The 18843-nt window shown below is 53.4% G+C and overlaps 3 protein-coding genes across 4 annotated transcripts in view; 1 reads left to right on the top strand and 2 right to left on the bottom strand.

Annotated features, from left to right (window-relative positions):
* Positions 1 to 405: 405 nt before the first annotated feature.
* LOC149324973 (uncharacterized) overlaps positions 406 to 18843 on the top strand; it is a 117294-nt gene continuing 98856 nt past the window's right edge. The window contains exons 1-2 of one of the 2 annotated variants that reach the window (XM_089562719.1): positions 406 to 539; positions 5484 to 18358. In XM_089562719.1, the coding sequence (XP_089418845.1) occupies positions 406 to 539; positions 5484 to 7017 (1668 nt within the window). In that variant the 3' untranslated portion in view covers positions 7018 to 18358. Of the gene's footprint in view, positions 540 to 5483; positions 18359 to 18843 lie in introns of those variants that run through there. The other variant, XR_016286070.1, reaches the window with a different exon arrangement.
* Positions 10445 to 12436, bottom strand: LOC149324976 (uncharacterized). Its single transcript, XM_089562725.1, has one exon. It carries the CDS (start codon positions 12322 to 12324, stop codon positions 11110 to 11112), a length of 1215 nt encoding a protein of 404 aa, XP_089418851.1. The 5' UTR covers positions 12325 to 12436; the 3' UTR covers positions 10445 to 11109.
* LOC149324975 (uncharacterized) lies at positions 12534 to 17881 on the bottom strand. The gene is made up of 2 exons (XM_089562726.1): positions 16709 to 17881; positions 12534 to 12734 (listed from the first exon to the last, which is right to left on the bottom strand). The coding sequence occupies exons 1-2, from the start codon at positions 17879 to 17881 to the stop codon at positions 12591 to 12593; spliced, it is 1317 nt and encodes a 438-aa protein (XP_089418852.1). The 3' UTR covers positions 12534 to 12590.

Below are 18843 nucleotides of genomic sequence, written 5' to 3'. Positions count from 1 at the left end.
CTGCGCCTGTCTGGGACGTCAAGCCATGGCAGAAGCTGGATCGCTTATCGCGGAATTCATTCCGTCATCCTTCTCAGCAATGCATGGTTCCGGACAATCTGCCTCTGATCACCGATGGATACGTGGCAAAGCATCGCGGAACGCTTCCGCTCCCGCCCTACTGCAGCCATAAAAGCGGCTCGTCTTTCCAGCAACAACTGGGACACGGCACTCTTCAAGGCCTGTACTCACCTCGCTCTATGTATCAGGTGCTGCTCGGATTCCTTGCGGTCACGGCGAACCTCGTCGCGGCTGCGCCTGTCTGGGACGTCAAGCCATGGCAGAAGCTGGATCGCTTATCGCGGAATTCATTCCGTCATCCTTCTCAGCAATGCATGGTTCCGGACAATCTGCCTCTGATCACCGATGGATACGTGGCAAAGCATCGCGGAACGCTTCCGCTCCCGCCCTACTGCAGCCATAAAAGCGGCTCGTCTTGCCAGCAACAACTGGGACACGGCACTCTTCACGGCCTGTACTCACCTCGCTCTATGTATCAGGTTGGTTACATGAAATCTTCGCTTTGTTACCGGTCGAATAACGTTTTACTTGTAAGAGTGTCGTGTCCCCTGAACAAGCGTTTATTGTGCCACTGGGTTATTTGCTCTGGTGCTCGTATATTGTCTGGGCTGGAATGCTTGGCTTTTGACTCATATCTCTTTTTGCGCGAGCTGTTGCTTCTGTGTGGGGATGTGGAGCTAAACCCCGGTCCCATGACAAAAGCCGAAGCGGAACAGCTTGAGCAGATCGCACAGGTACTCACTCAGCTTAAAGCAGACCAGGCAACCGTTCTGACAAAGCTAACAACCATCGAAACTAACCAATTAGAACTCGAAAAGAAGATTGACAGCGTGATTGCGAAGTCTACTGCAATTGAGAACCGTATTACGCTAGTCGAAGAATCAGAACGGAAGCTTGAAGCTAGACTGGACGATCTCGAAAACAGGAGCCGGAGACTAAATCTGGTTTTTATTGGAATCAGCGACAACGAGCCGAAGGAAACGTGGCAAAAATCCGAAGAACTAGTCAAAGGCGTCTGCCAAGACAACCTAGAACTTGATAACATACCTATCGAAAGGGCGCACCGGGTGGGAGCATACCGGGAGGGGAAAAACCGGCCGATCATAGCGAACTTTGCAAGCTGGAAAGCACGGGATAGTGTACTACAAAATGCGCGCAAATTTAAAGGCACCGCTTTTAGTGTCTCGGAAGACTTTAGTCGCACTGTCCAGGAAAACGGCGTCTTCTCTGGAACTATACAAAAGAAAAACGAGATAGAAAGGAAATCCGTGTACAACTAAAATATGATAAGGCAGTTATAAATGGCGACACATATATATGAGACTTCGACACGAGGCAACCTGCTTTATTGAGAGCGCGTGCGCATTCAAACGGGGAATGACATGCAGATAACACACATCAAAGCCACATCATTGACGTGGCTGAACCGAAAGAATTTTCGGTGCTCTTGGTAAACTGTAGAAGCATCAAAAATAAGACGGACGCTTTTTCCTCTATGGTAGCAACAGTGCAGCCGCACGTTGTACTAGGCACTGAGTCCTGGTTAGAAAATAATATTATGAATAGCGAAGTATTCCCACCGGGGTTTACTGTCTACCGTAAAGATAGACATCGGCATGGCGGAGGCGTATTTATTTTAATATCAAACGACCTGCCTAGCGAGGAACTTCAATTTCACAGTGCTGCGGAATCCGTTTGGTGTCGAGTGAGCCTCCCAAAGGGAAATAGACTAGTATTTGGATCCTTCTACCGTCCACCCGATAATAATGAAACTCCAATTCATAATCCTGCTGACATTTTATCTGTGCTATCTGATACCGTTTTTCTGGGCGGCGATTTTAATCTCCCGGAGATAACATGGACTTCCAAAGGTGCAATAACTAATAAAGCACGAATTAATACAACTTTTCGTGACCTGATTACATTGAATAATTTAACCCAATATGTTTTAGTTCCTACTAGACAACAGGCTACATTAGATCTAGTACTTTGTAACGACCCCAACGTTGTGACCAATTTGTCTACGCAACCTGGCCTCAGTGATCATGATGCGGCGATAACGAACTTAAACATTTCAGTTGTACCGACTCGTCTGCAACCCCCACGGCAGGTATTTATATACGAGAAAGGTAATTTTGACGCCATCCAGGGAGAATTAGTATCGTACTTGCCAATCTTTCAGCGTCTCTCAGAAAGTAGCGACGCTGAGCATTTACGGTCCGCGTTTCGCATGAGAGTATTGGAACTCCTAGAGAAATATGTCCCTAAAAAATTCCTGCGGCTAAGGAAAAAACATAAACCATGGTTTAATTCGGATGTACGTAGGTTAATACGGAAAGCTAGAAGTGCGTACAAAAAGTGCTCTAAATGTAATACTTCCCTCAGCCGCCAACATTTAAAGTATGCGAACCGGATGGTAAAACTAGGTATCAAGAATGCGAAGCGCTTATTTTTTGCCCGGTTAAACACAGATCTGAAACAAAACCGCAAAGCCTTCTGGAAATATGTAAAGACAAGTAGAACCGATGACACTTCCATTCCCGCACTAATATCGAATGATACCACTATAAAGACAGACGCTGAAAAGGCTGAAATGTTTAAGGCTGAACTCCATGTACGCGAAAACTCACGCGAACGCGACAGCGGCAAGCGACGAGCGGCACCGTCGAGCGAAGCGAAATACCCGTGTCGCTTGTCGTGTCGCTCGGATCTGCACTCACAGAAAATTTCGCTCGTCACCCGGAAGTTGCCAACGCGATTAGCCAATAGCAGCTAACCTGGCAGCGTACGTCACTACCGAGCCTCTTGCCGGCTCTGGCAAAGATGGCGCTGGCTCTGGCCGGGAATCTTGCTTCACCACCGATTCGTCGTTGTCGCTACGTTGTGCCCCACGTTCACGGCAAACTAAATGCTCACGAAGCTTTCGCTTTCTCTGAACTTGCGTCAAGCACAAAATTTTAGCGATAAAACACCCCAGATTTTCAGATTGCTTGTGTTTACTGTGCTGCTAGGCTTAGCGAGTATGCGTCGTTTGAGGTCAGAAAGCGCGCGAGGTTCAAACAGGTGTGCGCCCCACGTTCAGGCAACATGGCGGCGCCCGTGACAATAACATAAAATGACATACAATGACAAAGCTGTAAACACGTTTTATTTGACATTGTTCTGCCCAAAATTTTAATTCTTGCAAATAATGTGACTCTTGTTATAAACGCAAACAGCTTTGCGGTGTATTATGCCAGCAACACTGATTGTCGTCTCCGTTTCGCGTTCGCGTTGTCGCTATGCATGGAGCATGGCCGGTGGGCGAAGGAGCGACAGCCAGCCGTCGTCGCCGCGCCGCCTCGTCGCGTCGCTTACTTTTTCGCGTACATGGAGCTCAGTCTTTAATCAGTACTTTAAATCGGTGTTTTCTGAGGGACTGATGCCTGCCACAACCGCATCACTTCCTCCTAACTGTGCCTCTGATCACTGCATGCCTGAAATAAACATCGATGTACATGGTATTGACTATATTTTACAAGAACTGGACCCCTCTAAATCTATGGGTCCCGATAGAATCCCACCCTGCATTCTAAAGAAATGTCACGGCATAATTGCACAGTATCTCTGTATCATATTTAGAGCCTCGCTCGAGGCCCGGTTGGTTCCACAGGACTGGAAAGTCGCGGCTGTCAATCCGATCTTCAAATCTGGAGACAAGAAACTGGTGGAAAATTATAGGCCTATATCTTTCACTTCAGTTTCCTGTAAAATTTTTGAGCATATATTGTACAGTCAATTATTTAAATACCTCGAATCCATTAACTTTTTTACTGCTTCACAGCATGGTTTTCGTGATGGGCACTCATGCAACACACAATTAGTCGAATTTCAGCACTTTGTAGGTAACTCCCTCGACAAGAATAAACATGTAGACGCATTATTCCTAGATTTCCAGAAAGCGTTTGACACAGATTCGCACCCCTTGTTAAGTATCAAGTTAAACTCTTTGAACATACACAATAAAACCTATAACTGGATATGTAATTACTTAAACAATCGTAAACAGTGTGTTGTTCTGAATGGCTGTAGCTCATCATACATAACCGTATCTTCAGGAGTGCCCCAGGGCAGTGTCCAGGGGCCACTCTTATTCCTGATATATATCAATGACATTGTAGATGGCATACAGTCTTCCATAAAACTATTAGCAACATAGCATAGTGGGCGAGTTGGTATTGCATCTTTAAGGAACGAAACAGCGCCACTAAAACGAAGGACCAAGAAAAAGAGAGACACGAACACGCGCTGACTTACAACTGACTTAAAACAGTCAGTTGTAAGTCAGCGCGTGTTCGTGTCTCTCTTTTTCTTGGTCCTTCGTTTTAGTTGCGCTGTTTCGTTCCTTAAAGATAAAACTATTTGCGGATGACTGCGTTGTTTACAGGGAAATAAATTCACCATCAGATGTATCTATCCTGCAGAACGACCTTGATAAAATAGTAAATTGGTGTCAGCGTTGGAAAATGAATCTGAATATTAGAAAATGTAATCACGTCCATTTTTCAAATAAAAAGTTCGAACTTCCTTGTTGAAAACATAACCATAAAAAGCGTCTCAGAGTGCAAGTACCTTGGTGTTTATTTTATGCAGACTCTTAAATGGAACACACACATACAGCAGTCAATATCTAAGGCAAGTAAAATGTTGTACTTTATTCGTAGAAATTTGAAATCGGCATCAAAAGATGTTAAAGAAACACTTTATTTCTTGCACGTCAGATCTATCCTCGATTATGCCTCCATTATTTGGGACCCATATCAGGCATACTTGATTGAAGCAATAGAAAAACTCCAAAATCAGGCTGCACGCTTCGTATCCAATGATTATAACCCCTTCCAAAGTATCACTGAGATAAAATCACTGCTGGGCTGGGAACCGTTAAACATCAGAAGAAAAAATTTGAGACTTAAATTCTTCCACCGCATCTTCTATAATCAAACAGGAATTGATAGCCGTAACTACCTTTTGGAACCAACTTACGTCTCGACTCGGCACGACCACTCCAAGAAGGTGCGCGAATACAATACTAACACAAACAGTTTTTCTAAATCATTCTTTCCACAAACTGTGAAAGACTGGAACTTGCTGCCGGAAGAGTGTGTGTCAGTCTTTGATAATCGCGATTTTTACTGTCGACTGTATTCCTGACAATCTAATCCTTTCCTACTATTGTTCAATATTTCTGTTACCTTTAATAATGTTCACTTATTGTTTTGTTTTACTTTGATGTTAACTTCGCTTAATGTTCTTGTTCCTTTTTGTGTGAAAATGAATACGTTGTTTTGAAACTGTCTCCCCTGCGATAATGCCTTCGAGGCGACGCAGGTATTCTGTAAATAAAATAAATAAATAAACTACATCAAGGACTTCCTCACGGACAGGACCGCCGAGCTACGAGCAGGCGACCTACAAACGCAAGAGAAGAAGGTCATTTCGTCGATGCTGTTCAACCTGGTAATGATCGGAGTGGCCGAGAAGCTCGCGGACATGGAAGACGTCAGGCACACCATCTACGCGGACGATATCACACTGTGGGTGACCGGCGGCAGCGACGCCCACATCGAGGGCGCTCTGCAAGCCGCCGTCGACGCGATAGAAGACCACCTGGAAGGCACCGGCTTGAGATGTTCGCCGAGCAAATCGGAGCTCCTCATACTCCCACCTACCAACAATGCCAGATGCAAGACCAGACAACGCGAATGCGAAAAAATCAGAATCGTAACCAAATCCGGCAACGTGATCCCCGAGGTCAGCAAAATCAGGATCCTAGGCATGGTCATCGAAAAGCATGGAAAAAACGGCGAAACCAGCGCCCGTCTCACGGCAAAAGCGGCCAACGCTATGCGACTCCTCAAAAGAGTCACTTCCCGGAAGGCTGGCAGGAGAGAGGAGAGCCTAATCAGGATCGTCCAATCCTTCATCATCAGCCACGTTGCGTACGTTGCAGCCTACCACAGATGGCTGCAACACGAACGCAACAAAATTAATGTAATCATCAGGAGAGCGTACAAGGCGGCGCTGGGCCTGTTCGAGTCCACGAGCACGACCCGCCTCTTACAACTCGGGATGCACAACACGCTCGAAGAAATAGCCGAAGCGCAACGGACCTCTCAACTGGAGCGGCTGTCCACGACCGAAGCCGGGAGAAAGATACTGGACGACCTGGGAATAGGACACTCGAAAGAGGCGGAGACGAAGCTCCCCGTCCCCGAAGAGGTCCGACGCCAGACCAGAATCGACCCCCTACCCAAGAACATGAACCCCGAGTATAACAAGGGAAGAAGAGTGGCGAGGTCCAAGGCTCTCATCGACCTGCACGCCAACGACGAGCACGCGCGGTACGTGGACGCGGCCGAAAACCAACGGAAAGCCTTCGCAGCGGTCGTCATAGAGGCGCCGACCGGCGCCACGAGGACGGCAGCGAGCGTAAGAAGCGCCGGAGCGGAACAAGCGGAGGAGGTGGCCATCGGCCTGGCCATCGCCGACGCAGACTGCTACACGGTGCTGAGTGACTCGAGACAGGCGGTGCGAAACTTCGCCAAAGGCCAAGTCTGCAGGGCGGCCGAGCGCGTACTACGAGCGACTAAACTGCAAGACAGAAGAGTAAGAATCAAGTGGTTTCCGGCGCACGCGGGCGACGCGTCGGAACGCAGTGCGAACCACAATGAGACGGCACACGCAGTGGCGCGAGCGCTAACCAACCGCGCCCCGGCAACACACCGTCCGACGTGGTTCGGAGCCAAGGACCGCATGACCGACTACAGCGAAATCACGAAGGCCTACCGCCTGGCTCGCAGGACTCTCTCACCCCCGCACCCGAGGCTGAGTCGAGCGGAGGCGGTACTACTGAGACAGCTCCAGACCGGATCGCTACCGAGCCCGGGACTGATGCATCGCATGTACCCCGAGACCTAGCCGACCGATACGTGTAGAGTCTGCCGGAGGGAGCCGGCAGATCACACGCACATCTTGTGGGACTGCATCAGAAATCCACAGGATGCAAGATCAGAAACAATCCCGCCGCGGCTGGAGGCAGCCGCGAAGAGCAAAGACCATGACCAACAGCTATGGGCCGTCCAGCAGGTCCTCGGGGCGCTCGAAAGGCAGGGACCCAGCGAGCCGGCAACGCGAGCGGAGACCCGCGCCGAGTAACGACAGCCTCGTAGACGACGTAGGCCCTCGTCGGGGCGCGCGAGCGCCCAACTGCGGGCACAAATAAAGTTTGCTCCAATCCAATCCAATCTAAACCGGGCGGTGGTGGTGGTGGTGGTGGTGAAAAACATTTATAGTGCAACAAATATTATTACGGGGGGTTAGCCCAACGGCAGACGGGACAGGCCACAGTCAGAAACCACACCGAGCTAAATCACTCCAGCACGAACTGCCACGTCCTCGTCGTCGTCCATTGCCGAACGTCCCAAAACAACGTCGTCTTTGCCTAGCAACTATGCACCGTAACACTACCCCCCCCCCCTCCTCAGCCGGGCAGAAGGAAGCACAGTCCCTGGGCGTCCTAAGATGGTTGGTTTGGATGGTAGGGCTTAGGACGGGCGACGTGTACGAGCTGTGTGGAGGGGGCCGCACGAGGAGTGTGGGGTTGCAGGGGCGCGATCTCGTAGGTCACACTGCTCAGTTGCCGCAAGACGCTGTAAGGACCCACGTAACGAGGCAGCAACTTCTCACACAGGCCCACACGACGCGCAGGGAGCCAGAGGAGTACGAGGGAGTCGGGAGGGTAATGGGCGTCACGGTGATGAAGATCGTACCGTCGTTTTTGAGCGTGTTGTGAAGAGTCGAGGCGATCTCGAGCGATTTGGCGGGCGGCGTCAGCTCGGACAATGGCGTCACAAGCGTAACTGCTGGTACAAGGGTCGTGAGGCAGGAGGCTGTCGAAGGGTAGCAACGGGTCGCGGCCAAAGAGCAGGTAGAAGGGGGAGTAGCCGGTGGTATCATGGCGCGTGGAATTGTAGGCGAACGTCACGAAAGGTAAACTGACGTCCCAGTCACGATGGTCATCTGAGACATAGACAGCATGTCCGTCAGGGTGCGGTTAAGACGCTCAGTAAGGCCGTTGGTCTGAGGATGGTAGGCCGTCGTGAACTTCTGGCGGGTAGAGCAGGAGCGCAGAAGGTCGTGGACCACTTTAGAAAGAAAGCAGGGGCCGCGATCCGTAAGCAGTTGACGAGGAGCGCCATGAAGTAGGACGACGTCATGGAGAAGAAAGTCGGCGACATCGGAGGCACAGCTGGTAGGGATAGCGCGCGTGATAGCGTACCGGGTAGTGTAGTCGGTCGCAACGGCAATCCACTTGTTCCTGGATGTTGATGGGGGAAAAGGACCAAGCAGGTCGAGACCAACACGGAAAAATGGGTCAGTCGGGATGTCGATGGGCTGAAGCTGGCCACTGGGTGGAAGTGGGGGCGTTTTCCGGCGCTGGCATTGATCACAAGCAGCAACATAACCGCGGACAGAGCGGTAAAGGCCAGGCCAGAAGAACCGCCTGCGCACGCTGTCGTACGTGCGTGACACGCCTAGATGCCCTGCAGTAGGAGCGTCATGAAGTTGAGCAAGTACTGTGGAGCGGAGATGGGTCGGGACGACGAGCAAGAGGTCGGCGCCATCTGGGTGCATATTGCGCCGGTACAAAATATCGTGATGCAGCACGAACATTCGTAGAGCAGGATCGGAAGGGTCGCTGCGGAGGCGGTCGACTATGAGGCGCAGAGATGGATCACGGCACTGCTCGTCCCCAATGTTGAGAAAGTCTGATATGGACAGTACACAGTCGTCGGTATCACGGGTGTGGGAATCAGGGGGATCGACAGGATGGCAGGACAGACAGTCAGCATCTTGGTGCAGCTGGCCGGACTTGTAGACAACACTAAATGTGTATTCTTGCAAACGCAAGGCCCAGCGACCCAAACGGCCTGTAGGGTCTTTAAGGGAGGACACCCAACACAAAGCATGGTGATCCGTAACTACGAAGAAGGGCCTTCCAAACAAATAAGGGGAATTTTGTTAACGCCCAAACAAGAGCAAGGCACTCCCGCTCCGTAATGGAGTAGTTACGTTCGGAAGGAGAGAGCAGGCGGCTGGCGTAAGCAATCACACGAAAGTGCTCGTGTTGGCGCTGCGCAAGAATGGCGCCAATACCATGCCCACTGGCGTCTGTGCGAAGTTCCGTTGGCGCAGATGGGTCGAAATGGGCCAGCACAGGTGGAGCAGTGAGGGCCGCAACAAGTGCCGTGAAGGAGCGAGCTTGGTCAAGGCCCCAGGAGAAAGGGACATCCTTCTTCAGGAGGGTGGTAAGGGGACGGGCCGTGTCGGCGAAGTTCGGGATAAACCGGCGAAAATACGAGCAGAGCCCGAGGAAACTGCGCACATCGCTCGAGGAACGGGGAGTGGGGAACTCACGAACGGCACGAACTTTGTCAGGGTCGGGCTTCACACCAGACGCATCAACCAAGTGGCCGATGACCTTAATTTGGCGCTGGCCAAAGGTGCACTTCTTGGAGTTCAGTTGGAGACCAGCGCGACGGAAGACCGCAAGGATAGTAGCAAGACGGCGTATGTGGCTTTCGAACGTTGAGGAGAAAACGACAACGTCATCTAGGTAACACAAGCACGTTGTCCATTTTAAGCCACGCAGAAGCGAGTCCATCATGCGCTCGAAGGTGGCAGGAGCGTTGCAGAGACCGAAAGGCATAACTTTGAATTGGTACAGGTCATCGGGGGTAATAAAGGCAGCCTTCTCACGATCCCGTTCGTCAACATCGATTTGCCAGTAGCCTGAACGGAGATCGATAGAAGAAAAGTAGCTGGCACCATGTAGACAGTCGAGGGCGTCATCAATTCTCGGAAGAGGATAGACGTCTTTCTTCGTTACTTGATTAAGATGACGATAGTCGACACAGAAGCGCCAGCTGCCATCTTTCTTTTTGACCAACACCACAGGGGATGCCCAAGGGCTGCTAGAAGGCTCGATAATGTTGTTCGCCAGCATCTTGTCCACCTCTGTTTGGATGACATGGCGCTCAGGAAGAGAGACACGATAGGGCCTTCTGTGTATCGGGCTGGCATCGCCCGTATTGATGCGATGGGTCACGACAGAAGTTTGGCCAAGAGGACGATTCCCGAAATCGAAGACATCACTGTAGGAAGCTAAAAGGGCGCTGAGGGCGTTAGCGTGGTCAGGTGGCAAATCCGCCGCGATCATTGCAAAAGTAGGGTCCGGGCGTGAAGCGGCCGAGCGGGGAAGGGCATGGAGACCAGCGTTAGGCTCAGCTGTTAGAGCAGAAACTGTACATTCGGCCAATGGAATCAGTTCAGCGAGTGCGATGCCACAGGGTAAAACTTGGGGGGAGAGACTGAAGTTCAGAATCGGAAGGTAGGTGCGGTTGCCGGTGACGGTCAGGACTGTGTGTGGAAGGATGACGTTACGCTGGAGGACAACGTCCTTGATTGGGTACGTGACGTAGACACCATCAGGAACGGCGGGTAACGGGGACATAGGGACATAGACTGCAGCGTCACGCGGCAAGCGAGTAAATTCAGCGGCACGTAAGCGAGGCGGCTTGGTATCGGCGCTTTCGGAGCAGAGCGGCAAGTCTAAACGAAGAAGGCCAGTGGCGCAATCAATTAGAGCCGCGTGCGTCGTTAAAAAGTCGATGCCGAGGATCACATCGTGGGGGCAATGGTCGAGGACAGTGAACGCGACAGGGGTTGTACGACCAGCAATGGAAACACGCGCAGTGCACAGTCCAACAACGGCAGCAGCACTTCCGTCGGCGACGCGAACGGTTGAGGAAACGGCAGGTGTCACAACCTTCTTCAGACGACGGCGAAACGAGGAGCTCAGGACAGATATTTGGGCGCCAGTGTCAATAAGAGCGGTAACTGGTGCACCGTCCACGCAGATATCGAGAAGGTTGCGGCGAGGAGCGAGGGTCAGGAGAGGATTTGCGGGCCGGGTCATCAATGCAGCATCACCTCCGGGAGCTGCATTGGTTAGTTTTCCGAGTGAGAGCCAGGTAAGGGTGGAGTGTACGGGCGTCGAAATTGCGGAGAACGGGAGCGGCGGATCTGAGGAGAAGGCGAGCGGCTGGACCTTCGCGGAGTCGAAGTGTCGAAAGCGTGCGGAGACTCAGCACGGGAAGACGTCTGGCGTGGTTCGAAGCCGGCACGGCGATCATAATTGGAACTAGGTCCGTAGTCCGCACGACGATCGTAAGTGGAACGAAGGTGAGGTGGTGAAAACCAACGGCTGCGGCAGTGACGGGAAATGTGGCCAACACGCGAACAGGTGAAGCAGATTGGGCGGTCGTCCGGGGTGCGCCAATCCGCAGGATTCCGGTAGCGGTAACGTGGTAGTACGGTCGGAGTCGGTGAAGCAGCAGCAACCAGTGGAGCGGTGTTTGGCAAACAGGGCGACGCAGACGGCAGGCCAGAATTGAGGCCCACGTTCGCAAACTCCTGGCGAACGACGGCCTCGATCAGCGCAATCGTAGAGTCGGCCGCTTGAGGGGCGAAGGTGACGGGAGTCATAGCTTCCAGTTCTCTGCGGACGATTCTAGTTAAATTGGCAGGATGGGATGGTTGTCGCAGTGTTGGCAGGTCTTCGCAGGAGGATGTCGCCGCGGTGTTCGGAAGGCGATCAAAACGAGAAGCAATACGGCGATGTTTTGCCTGCTCGAATTGCCGGCATACCTGGAGGACGGAGTCAACCGTTGCACAATCTTTACAAAGAAGAAGGTTGAATGCATCATCAGCAATCCCCTTCAGGATGTGGCCCACCTTGTCGGTCTCTGGCATGGCGCTGTCTACTTTTCGGCACAGAGCGAGGACGGCCTGGATGTATGAGAGGTATGACGACTCAGTAGACGACTGTGCTCGAGAAGCAAGGTCTTTTTTAGCACCCAGCTTGCGTCCAATTGGTTTGCCAAATAAGTCTCTGAGCTTTTCTTTGCAGTTGTCCCAAGAGGTGAGGTCTTCCTCATGCGTCTCAAACCAGACGCGCGCCGTGCCCGCCAGGTAGAAAATAACATTAGCAAGCATGAGCGTCGCGTCCCAGCGGTTGTGCTTGCTGACTCGCTCATACATGGCGAGCCAATCCTCGACATCGACGTCATCGGTGCCACAAAAGGTGCCCGGGTCGCGAGGCTGCGCCACGACAACGGTCGGCGCTGGTGGTGATGCTGCGGCCGGAGGTTGGTTGGACGGCATAGTGATGGCTCGAAGCTGACGACCGCTGCGGAGGTCCAGGGCAGGGTCCCGGTGTGATACCCCGCACCTCCACCAAATATTACGGGGGGTTAGCCCAGCGGCAGACGGGACAGGCCACAGTCAGAAACCACACCGAGCTAAATCACTCCAGCACAAACTGCCACGTCCTCGTCGTCGTCCACTGCCGAACGTCCCAAAACAACGTCGTCTTTGCCTAGCAACTATGCACCGTAACAATATTTACAGAGAGGTGATCGGGGTAGGCCCTATTGGCCCTTTCCCCTAACAATACTAGGTGGAGCCCCTATTCCGGGGCCCCATTGGCAAGCAACGCCGCCCGCGTCCGGTGAACCAAGGCCTTTTGGGTCTTTAGGTCCTGACAGCCGAGCAGGACCGCCTCCCACTCCTCTCTGGTGAGGTTGGGGTTGGGGGGGATAGATGGGTTGGATTGACACGCCCAAACCATGTGGAAGGTGTCAGCCACCTCCCCACAGAACTGGCACGTGCCATCAAAGGATTCGCTGAAATGTTTAAGTACCGCCGGGCACAGTAAAGTGTTAGTAAGAATTTTGATGAGGAGGCGCTCGTCAGCGCGATCCAGTCCCTTACAAGGGGCCGGGTAGTGCCGGTGCTCCTCCTTGTAGTAATCGGTGTTGTGTTTGAATGTAAGGGCCAGATTGTCTGATTGGGAGTAGGCTTCCAAGGACAGGGAGATAGCCCGGGGAGAGAGTGCGCGGGCGGCCTGATCGGCCTGTTCGTTTCCCTGTAGGCCCTGGTGACCGGGGGCCCAAATCAGGTTGCGTGGAGTTGGATCTTCGCATTGGCAGCTATATTCCAATATGCGCCAGGCAAGCGGGGGAGCCCAGCCCAACTCATAATTCCGACAGGCCCCTCGCGAGTCGGTTATGATGTGTTTCGACTTGGGAGTAGTGATAGCCAGAGCAATGGCAATCTCCTCCGCGTGTGTTGCGCTGTAGGCTTTGAAAGTGAGCCCGTTTACTGTGTTTGTGTTGTGTACGACTGCGGCCGTGTACCACACCCCGTGGTGTGGGCCGGCAACGTCCACGTAATACACATGTTGTTGGTTACCATAGTATCGCGCCAACGCTTCCGCGCGCGCCTGGCGACGACCGCTATGGTCTTCTCTGGACATGTTGCGCGGAAGGGGTCGTACCCGGAGGGCGCGTCTCCAGGGTTCTGGCACTCTCTCCCTTTCCTCAATATGGTAGTCATGTTTGATGTGTAGCCGGTCCAAGAGGCTGCGACCGGACGTGGTCTGTGCAAGACGCGTGTATTGGTTGACTAAATGGGCTTCTCGAAGCTCCCGGAATGTGTTTACCACGCCCAAGGCCAGAAGTCGCTGGTTGGACGTGGTGACCGGGAGGTCGAGAGCCCGCTTGATGACTTTCCGGTGGATGACCTCCAGTTGGTCATCATCATGTTTGCGCAGGTGCAAGTAGGGGGTTGAGTAGAGGATTCTACTCGTCACGAATGCATGGGCAAGCCGCAGTGCATCCTTGCTTCGTAATCCGCCCCGCTTGTTGGAGACCCGGGGGTCCATGCGGCCCACCTGATCTCCCACTGTGCGAAGTTTGGCTAGGGTAGTGTCGACCCTGCGTTGATGGTGTATGAAGAGACCAAGGACGCGGATCTCCTTGGACTCCCGGATCGGTCCCGAGGGGAGACTGATGCAAAGCGGAGTCGTGTCCCGAGGGGAGGGACGTATGTGCACAAATTCTGATTTAGATGGGGCGCACTGGAGTCCGCAGTAGGCCGCGTAGTCGTCGAGTAGGGTCGCCGCTGCTTGCAGGCAGGATTCCATGTGGCCCAGGTTACCTTGCGTGGCCCAGATTGTAATGTCATCCGCATAAAGAGCGTGATGTATTCCGGACAAAGAAGACAATTTGGAGGGAAGATGAAGCATTACCAAATTGAAGAGGAGGGGAGACAGGACCGCGCCCTGAGGTGTTCCCCTCGAGCCGATGGTGTATGGCCCGTGTTCCGCATCTTGTATGCGTATGTAGGCTTGACGGTCTGTAAGAAATTGTTTTAGTAGTTGAATGTTTTGTGGCCACAGTTGGTGTTACTGAGGTGGTCCAGGATTACTTCGTGTTTGACGTTGTCGAATGCGCCTTTAAGATCCAAGGCCAGGACCACCTTGTCGTTGTGGGGACATTCGACAGGATCTAAGATGTCGTGGTGAAGCTGCAGAAGTATATCCTGTGCTGACTTGTGAGGGCGAAAACCGAACATGGTGTCTGCGAAAGTGTGCTGTTTCGAGAAAATCGGAGAGTCTGTCGCGCACCATCGTCTCCATCAGCTTGCCGACACAAGACGTGAGGGAGATGGGGCGAAGGTTCTCCACATCAATAGGTTTTCCGGCCTTCGGAATAAAGGTCACGAGAGCCGATTTCCAATCGAGAGGGAGAGGAGTCTCTCCGTCCCAAATGCTATTGATGTATTTGGGGAGCGCGGCGTAGGCTGCGTCGGGAAGGTTGGCCAAGAGCTTGACCGTAACCTTGTCGCGCCCGGGTGCAGTGCCCCGCTTCATTTTGCTTAAGGCTGCCCGGAGGTCGTGGAGTTGGAAAGGCTTGTCCAGCTCCGTGTTCTCTTCGCCTGCATACGAGTACGCCGCCTGCCGGGGGTCCTTAGTGGTGCACAGGTATCGATCCCTGAGCGTGTGCGCTAGCTGTTTTGTCGTTCCTGTAAAGTTGTGCAAGGCCCTATGTAATTGGCGTTGGGTTTCCGTGCGTGTTTGTATTGGATCGATGAGAGCGCGGAACAGGCGCCACGTGTTGCGGCCAGACATCTGGCGAGCAGCCGCGTTGCACCGGTCCACCCAGTTAGTGTCGGCTAGCTGAGTAGCATATTCCGCTGCCTGTTGTGTGAGTTCAAGGATGCGGTTCTTTAGGCGTCTGTTATGTTTCTGTTTCTTCCATCGCTTCGTGAGGCTGCGACGGGCCTCCCAAAGGTGGAGAAGGTGGTTGTCCACGTCTGTTTGTGTTTCTGTGAGCTGTATCTGCTTTTCGTGTTGTGAGTGTAGACGTGAGCGATCTGGACCAGGCGTCGTATCCCGACTGGAGGGGGTCTACGATAGGTAGAGAGGTGCGGAAAGTCGTCCAGTCAGGGATACGAGCTTGTTTTAGTGGGCGTTTCAAGGGACGCATGTAAATGGTTGTGTTGATTATACAGTGATCACTACCTAGAGTGTCCTCTGTATTCAGCCAGTCGGCATGGCGTATGTTGCGTGTAAATGTGAGGTCCGGGCAAGTATCTCGTTGAATGGAATTGCCGACACGTGTTGGGTTGGAGGGGTCAGTGTGCAGGGTGAGTCCAAGTGTGGAAAGAAGTTCCGCAAGCTTCCTCCCACGCCTGTACTCCCGGGAGTATCCCCATAGCCTGCTCGGGGCGTTGAAATCGGCGACGATTAGGAGGGGATCCCTACCCGCCACCTGCATAGCTTGAGTGAAAATTTCATTCAACGTGACGTTCTTAAGTTTCGGTGGGCAGTAAATATTTAGAATGTGTACAGGTGGGTCAGACCGCTTTAGGGGCAGCACTGAAACCATCGTGTATGGGAAAGATGGTGTTGTGGGAAGTGTGACCTCCTGCGCAGTGTATCGCTTGTGAACAAGTTACATGTCGGCGGGTTGTGTTGAAATGTAGTGTAGTTTGTGAGTTTGGTACCGGCGCCGGGTTCCTGAAGGGCATCCACGGCGACGAGGAACTCAAGGTTCTCAAGTAAGAGGCGGAGATGAGTCCGCTTCTTGTGGTTCTTGAGACCCCAGCAGTTCCACTGCGTTAGTGTAAGCGGCTGAGTTGTTCTTGCTCGCGACTTAGGGTTGGGGGCCATGGTCGGAGGCGGAGGGTGGGGTCACGTTGTTCCCCAGTCCGCTAGTGCCCGGCGCAGACGTGCAGGAGTCTTCCGAGAAGTCAAACTCATCGGGAATAGCTCTATTGAATTTTGAGGGGCGGTTAGCGTCCCTGATGGGTCCTACGCGTTTAAGGACGCGCGGATTGTTTTTTATCCATTTTTGGATAATGTGCGTTACGGCTTGTGTCACCTGTGCGATGGCACTCTCCACCTGACGCGCGATGGTATCATGGATAATTTTGGGGAGGTCAGCCAATTGTGTTTCAATTGCGGTCACCCGGGTCTCCATGGCCGCGGCGCTACTCTCCACAGGAGGAGGGATCTCCCTGTCTGTTATGTTTTCTGCCTCGTCGCTCGACGCGGGAATTGGGATTTGAGCGAGTTAAGCTCGCTGGCTAGTTTTTCATTTTGAGCTCGCAAGAGGGCGAGCTCGCGCTTGAGTTCCTGCGTCACGGCGGTGCTGGTGGGGGAGGAGGGAGGAGAGGAGGCGACCCTCGCCCAGCTGCCTACCTTGGGTTGGTTGCAGGCGGCGCCGCCAGATGAAGCGCTGAGAGCTGGGAACTCCGCTGCTCCGGGTGGTGGCGTTACCGTTGCTGTCTTGCCAAGGGGAGGCATCACGCCACGCCGTGGCGTCTTCTGGTTGTTTTTCTGCCGCCCTCCCCGTGTAGCGCCGGCATTGGTTCCCTTGGATGGCGTCCTGGTCCCTGGCTGCGGCAACTTAATGAATTTGGCGGTGCATTCGCGGGAGCTGGTGAGGTGCGGGCCCCCGCAGATTAAGCACATAGGATTGCAGACGTGGGGGGCCATCCCCTCAGTACCAAGCCCCACGTTTTCGCCACAAATGCCGCATCTGTTCTTGACCGGGGTGGGACAGTTGTCCACCCGGTGCCCCAGTGTGCCGCAACGGTAGCACGCTGGCACTGTTTTTTTGTACTCCTTGACGGGAGTTAGTTCTGCGTTATAGTGGACGTAACGCGGAACGGTGCGTCCCTCGAAAGTCAGCACAGCTACGTTTGATTGTCCCAGCTTGCGCACATGAACAAGTTCACCACCGCGCCACTGCACATTACGTTTTAGTGACTCACTGGTTTCTAAGTTGTGAACAGATATCACACCGCGACACACATCACCGGTGAGCTTGAGGTGGCCGTGAAATGCGAGCGATCCTCTGCTGGTGTTGAGTTGAAGGTCCGTGAGCAGCTTTTTAACCACCTCTGGGTTGTGCGTGCCACAGACGATGATATTTTGTTCCCAATTTGCTGAAATGGTGATGGTGTTCATGTGCTGCCTACCGATGAGTTGCGAAATGGCAGCGCCGAGCTCACCTTGCTGGAAGGCCGTCTTGAGGGAGACCGTACTGCGTGGCCGCAGCACGACCACGTAGTCGTCAGTGTTTATCCTGACCGTTGGCTTGGGAATCCACTTCGAGACTGGTGGAGAAGTCTTCTGTGGAGGTGTAGAAGACGGATCGCGAGCGTCTCCCGTTGTTGAATTGTTGAGAGGAGTCTTGGGCATTGCCGCTCCTCGTGCGTTCTGCCGGCGGCGGCGCCGGCTCTCAACGACTTGGAAAAAGGCAGCTTGCTGCGCCGAAATGGTGGATGGGCCGTCCTCTGGCTGGCTTACAGGGACAGATGACCACGACAGAGTCGTGGGGTCGTATCCGCGTTGTTCAAGCAGAGCCATGTTGAGAGGTTGGCCTGCAGGCGTCTCCGCAGCCAGCGGCGGAGGAGCCGGAGCCGTTAGGCTTGGCTCTACCGCTACGTGGTGATGCGGAGGGTTGCTCGAAATGGCCAAAAATTCGGCGTACCTGGGTGTGATCGGGTTCTCCAGGTTCCTGCTGACTTCACGGTTGCAGTCGCACAGGTTTGATAGGCGTTACATCAGTTTGCCACGGTTCCAGCCGAGAAATCGACGGAGCCGATGCACCACGCGTCCGATCGCTCCGCGCTCAAAACCTAAACCGGGCGCCGTCGGCCTCCGACCTGGGATTCACGCGGGATCGCATGCACTCCTTCAGCGATCTGACGCAGGCCTTTCGGGCCGCGTGCCTGCTGTACCCCCCACCCCACCCCTCCCTAGACACCTACCACCAGATTCTCTGGCGACGCCTCCAGACGCGCACCCTCCCGTCCCTCTATCTGCAATCCCGATATCACTTCACTAGCCCTTCCTGTACCCTCTGCCAGCATCCCTCCGCTACCCTTTCCCACATCCTCTTCCTCTGCCCGGCGGGGCCTGGATCACCTCACCAGCATGGGAGACCCTGCTGCGCTCCGCGGACCCGGCCAAACAGGCCATCGCAACCAGCCGGGCTGCCGACGTCATGGTCCGTAGGAACATGAACATTTGACTGCAATGGGACCGTACGGGGGCCCAGGGGTCTGTGAGCCCGAAACTCCTCTGCTTAAAATAAAGTTTTTATGATGATGTTGATGTTAAGGCCGGCAGCTCACATCTCTCTCCCATCACCCCATGTACCTATAAGCACGATTCAGGCGTCCACTGATCCAGGGAGCCATTATGCGCACTTTCTTTCCTCAAAATGACGGAGTGTAAAACATGGTCAACTCCAAGGCCGATGAACACAACGAACGCCGATGGCCTATAGGTTCAGCGCCATGTTTCTGGCACAATGTTGTCAATGC

This window comes from Amblyomma mixtum, chromosome 10, assembly GCF_055824585.1.
Source record: "Amblyomma mixtum isolate Tamu chromosome 10, ASM5582458v1, whole genome shotgun sequence".
NCBI lineage: Eukaryota > Metazoa > Arthropoda > Arachnida > Ixodida > Ixodidae > Amblyomma > Amblyomma mixtum.
Note: the sequence above shows the minus strand (reverse complement) of the source record. Positions and strands in the feature narration are given on the sequence as shown.

Bases quoted from the DNA above. Each gene is read 5' to 3' on its own strand.
- LOC149324976 (XM_089562725.1), bottom strand. From the start codon at position 12,324: ATGCCGTCCAACCAACCTCCGGCCGCAGCATCACCACCAGCGCCGACC.
- LOC149324975 (XM_089562726.1), bottom strand. From the start codon at position 17,881: ATGGCTCTGCTTGAACAACGCGGATACGACCCCACGACTCTGTCGTGG. The intron at 12,735-16,708 runs GTAGGCAGCTGG...CAACCTCACCAG, and splicing joins CCGCCTGCAACCAACCCAAG to AGAGGAGTGGGAGGCGGTCC.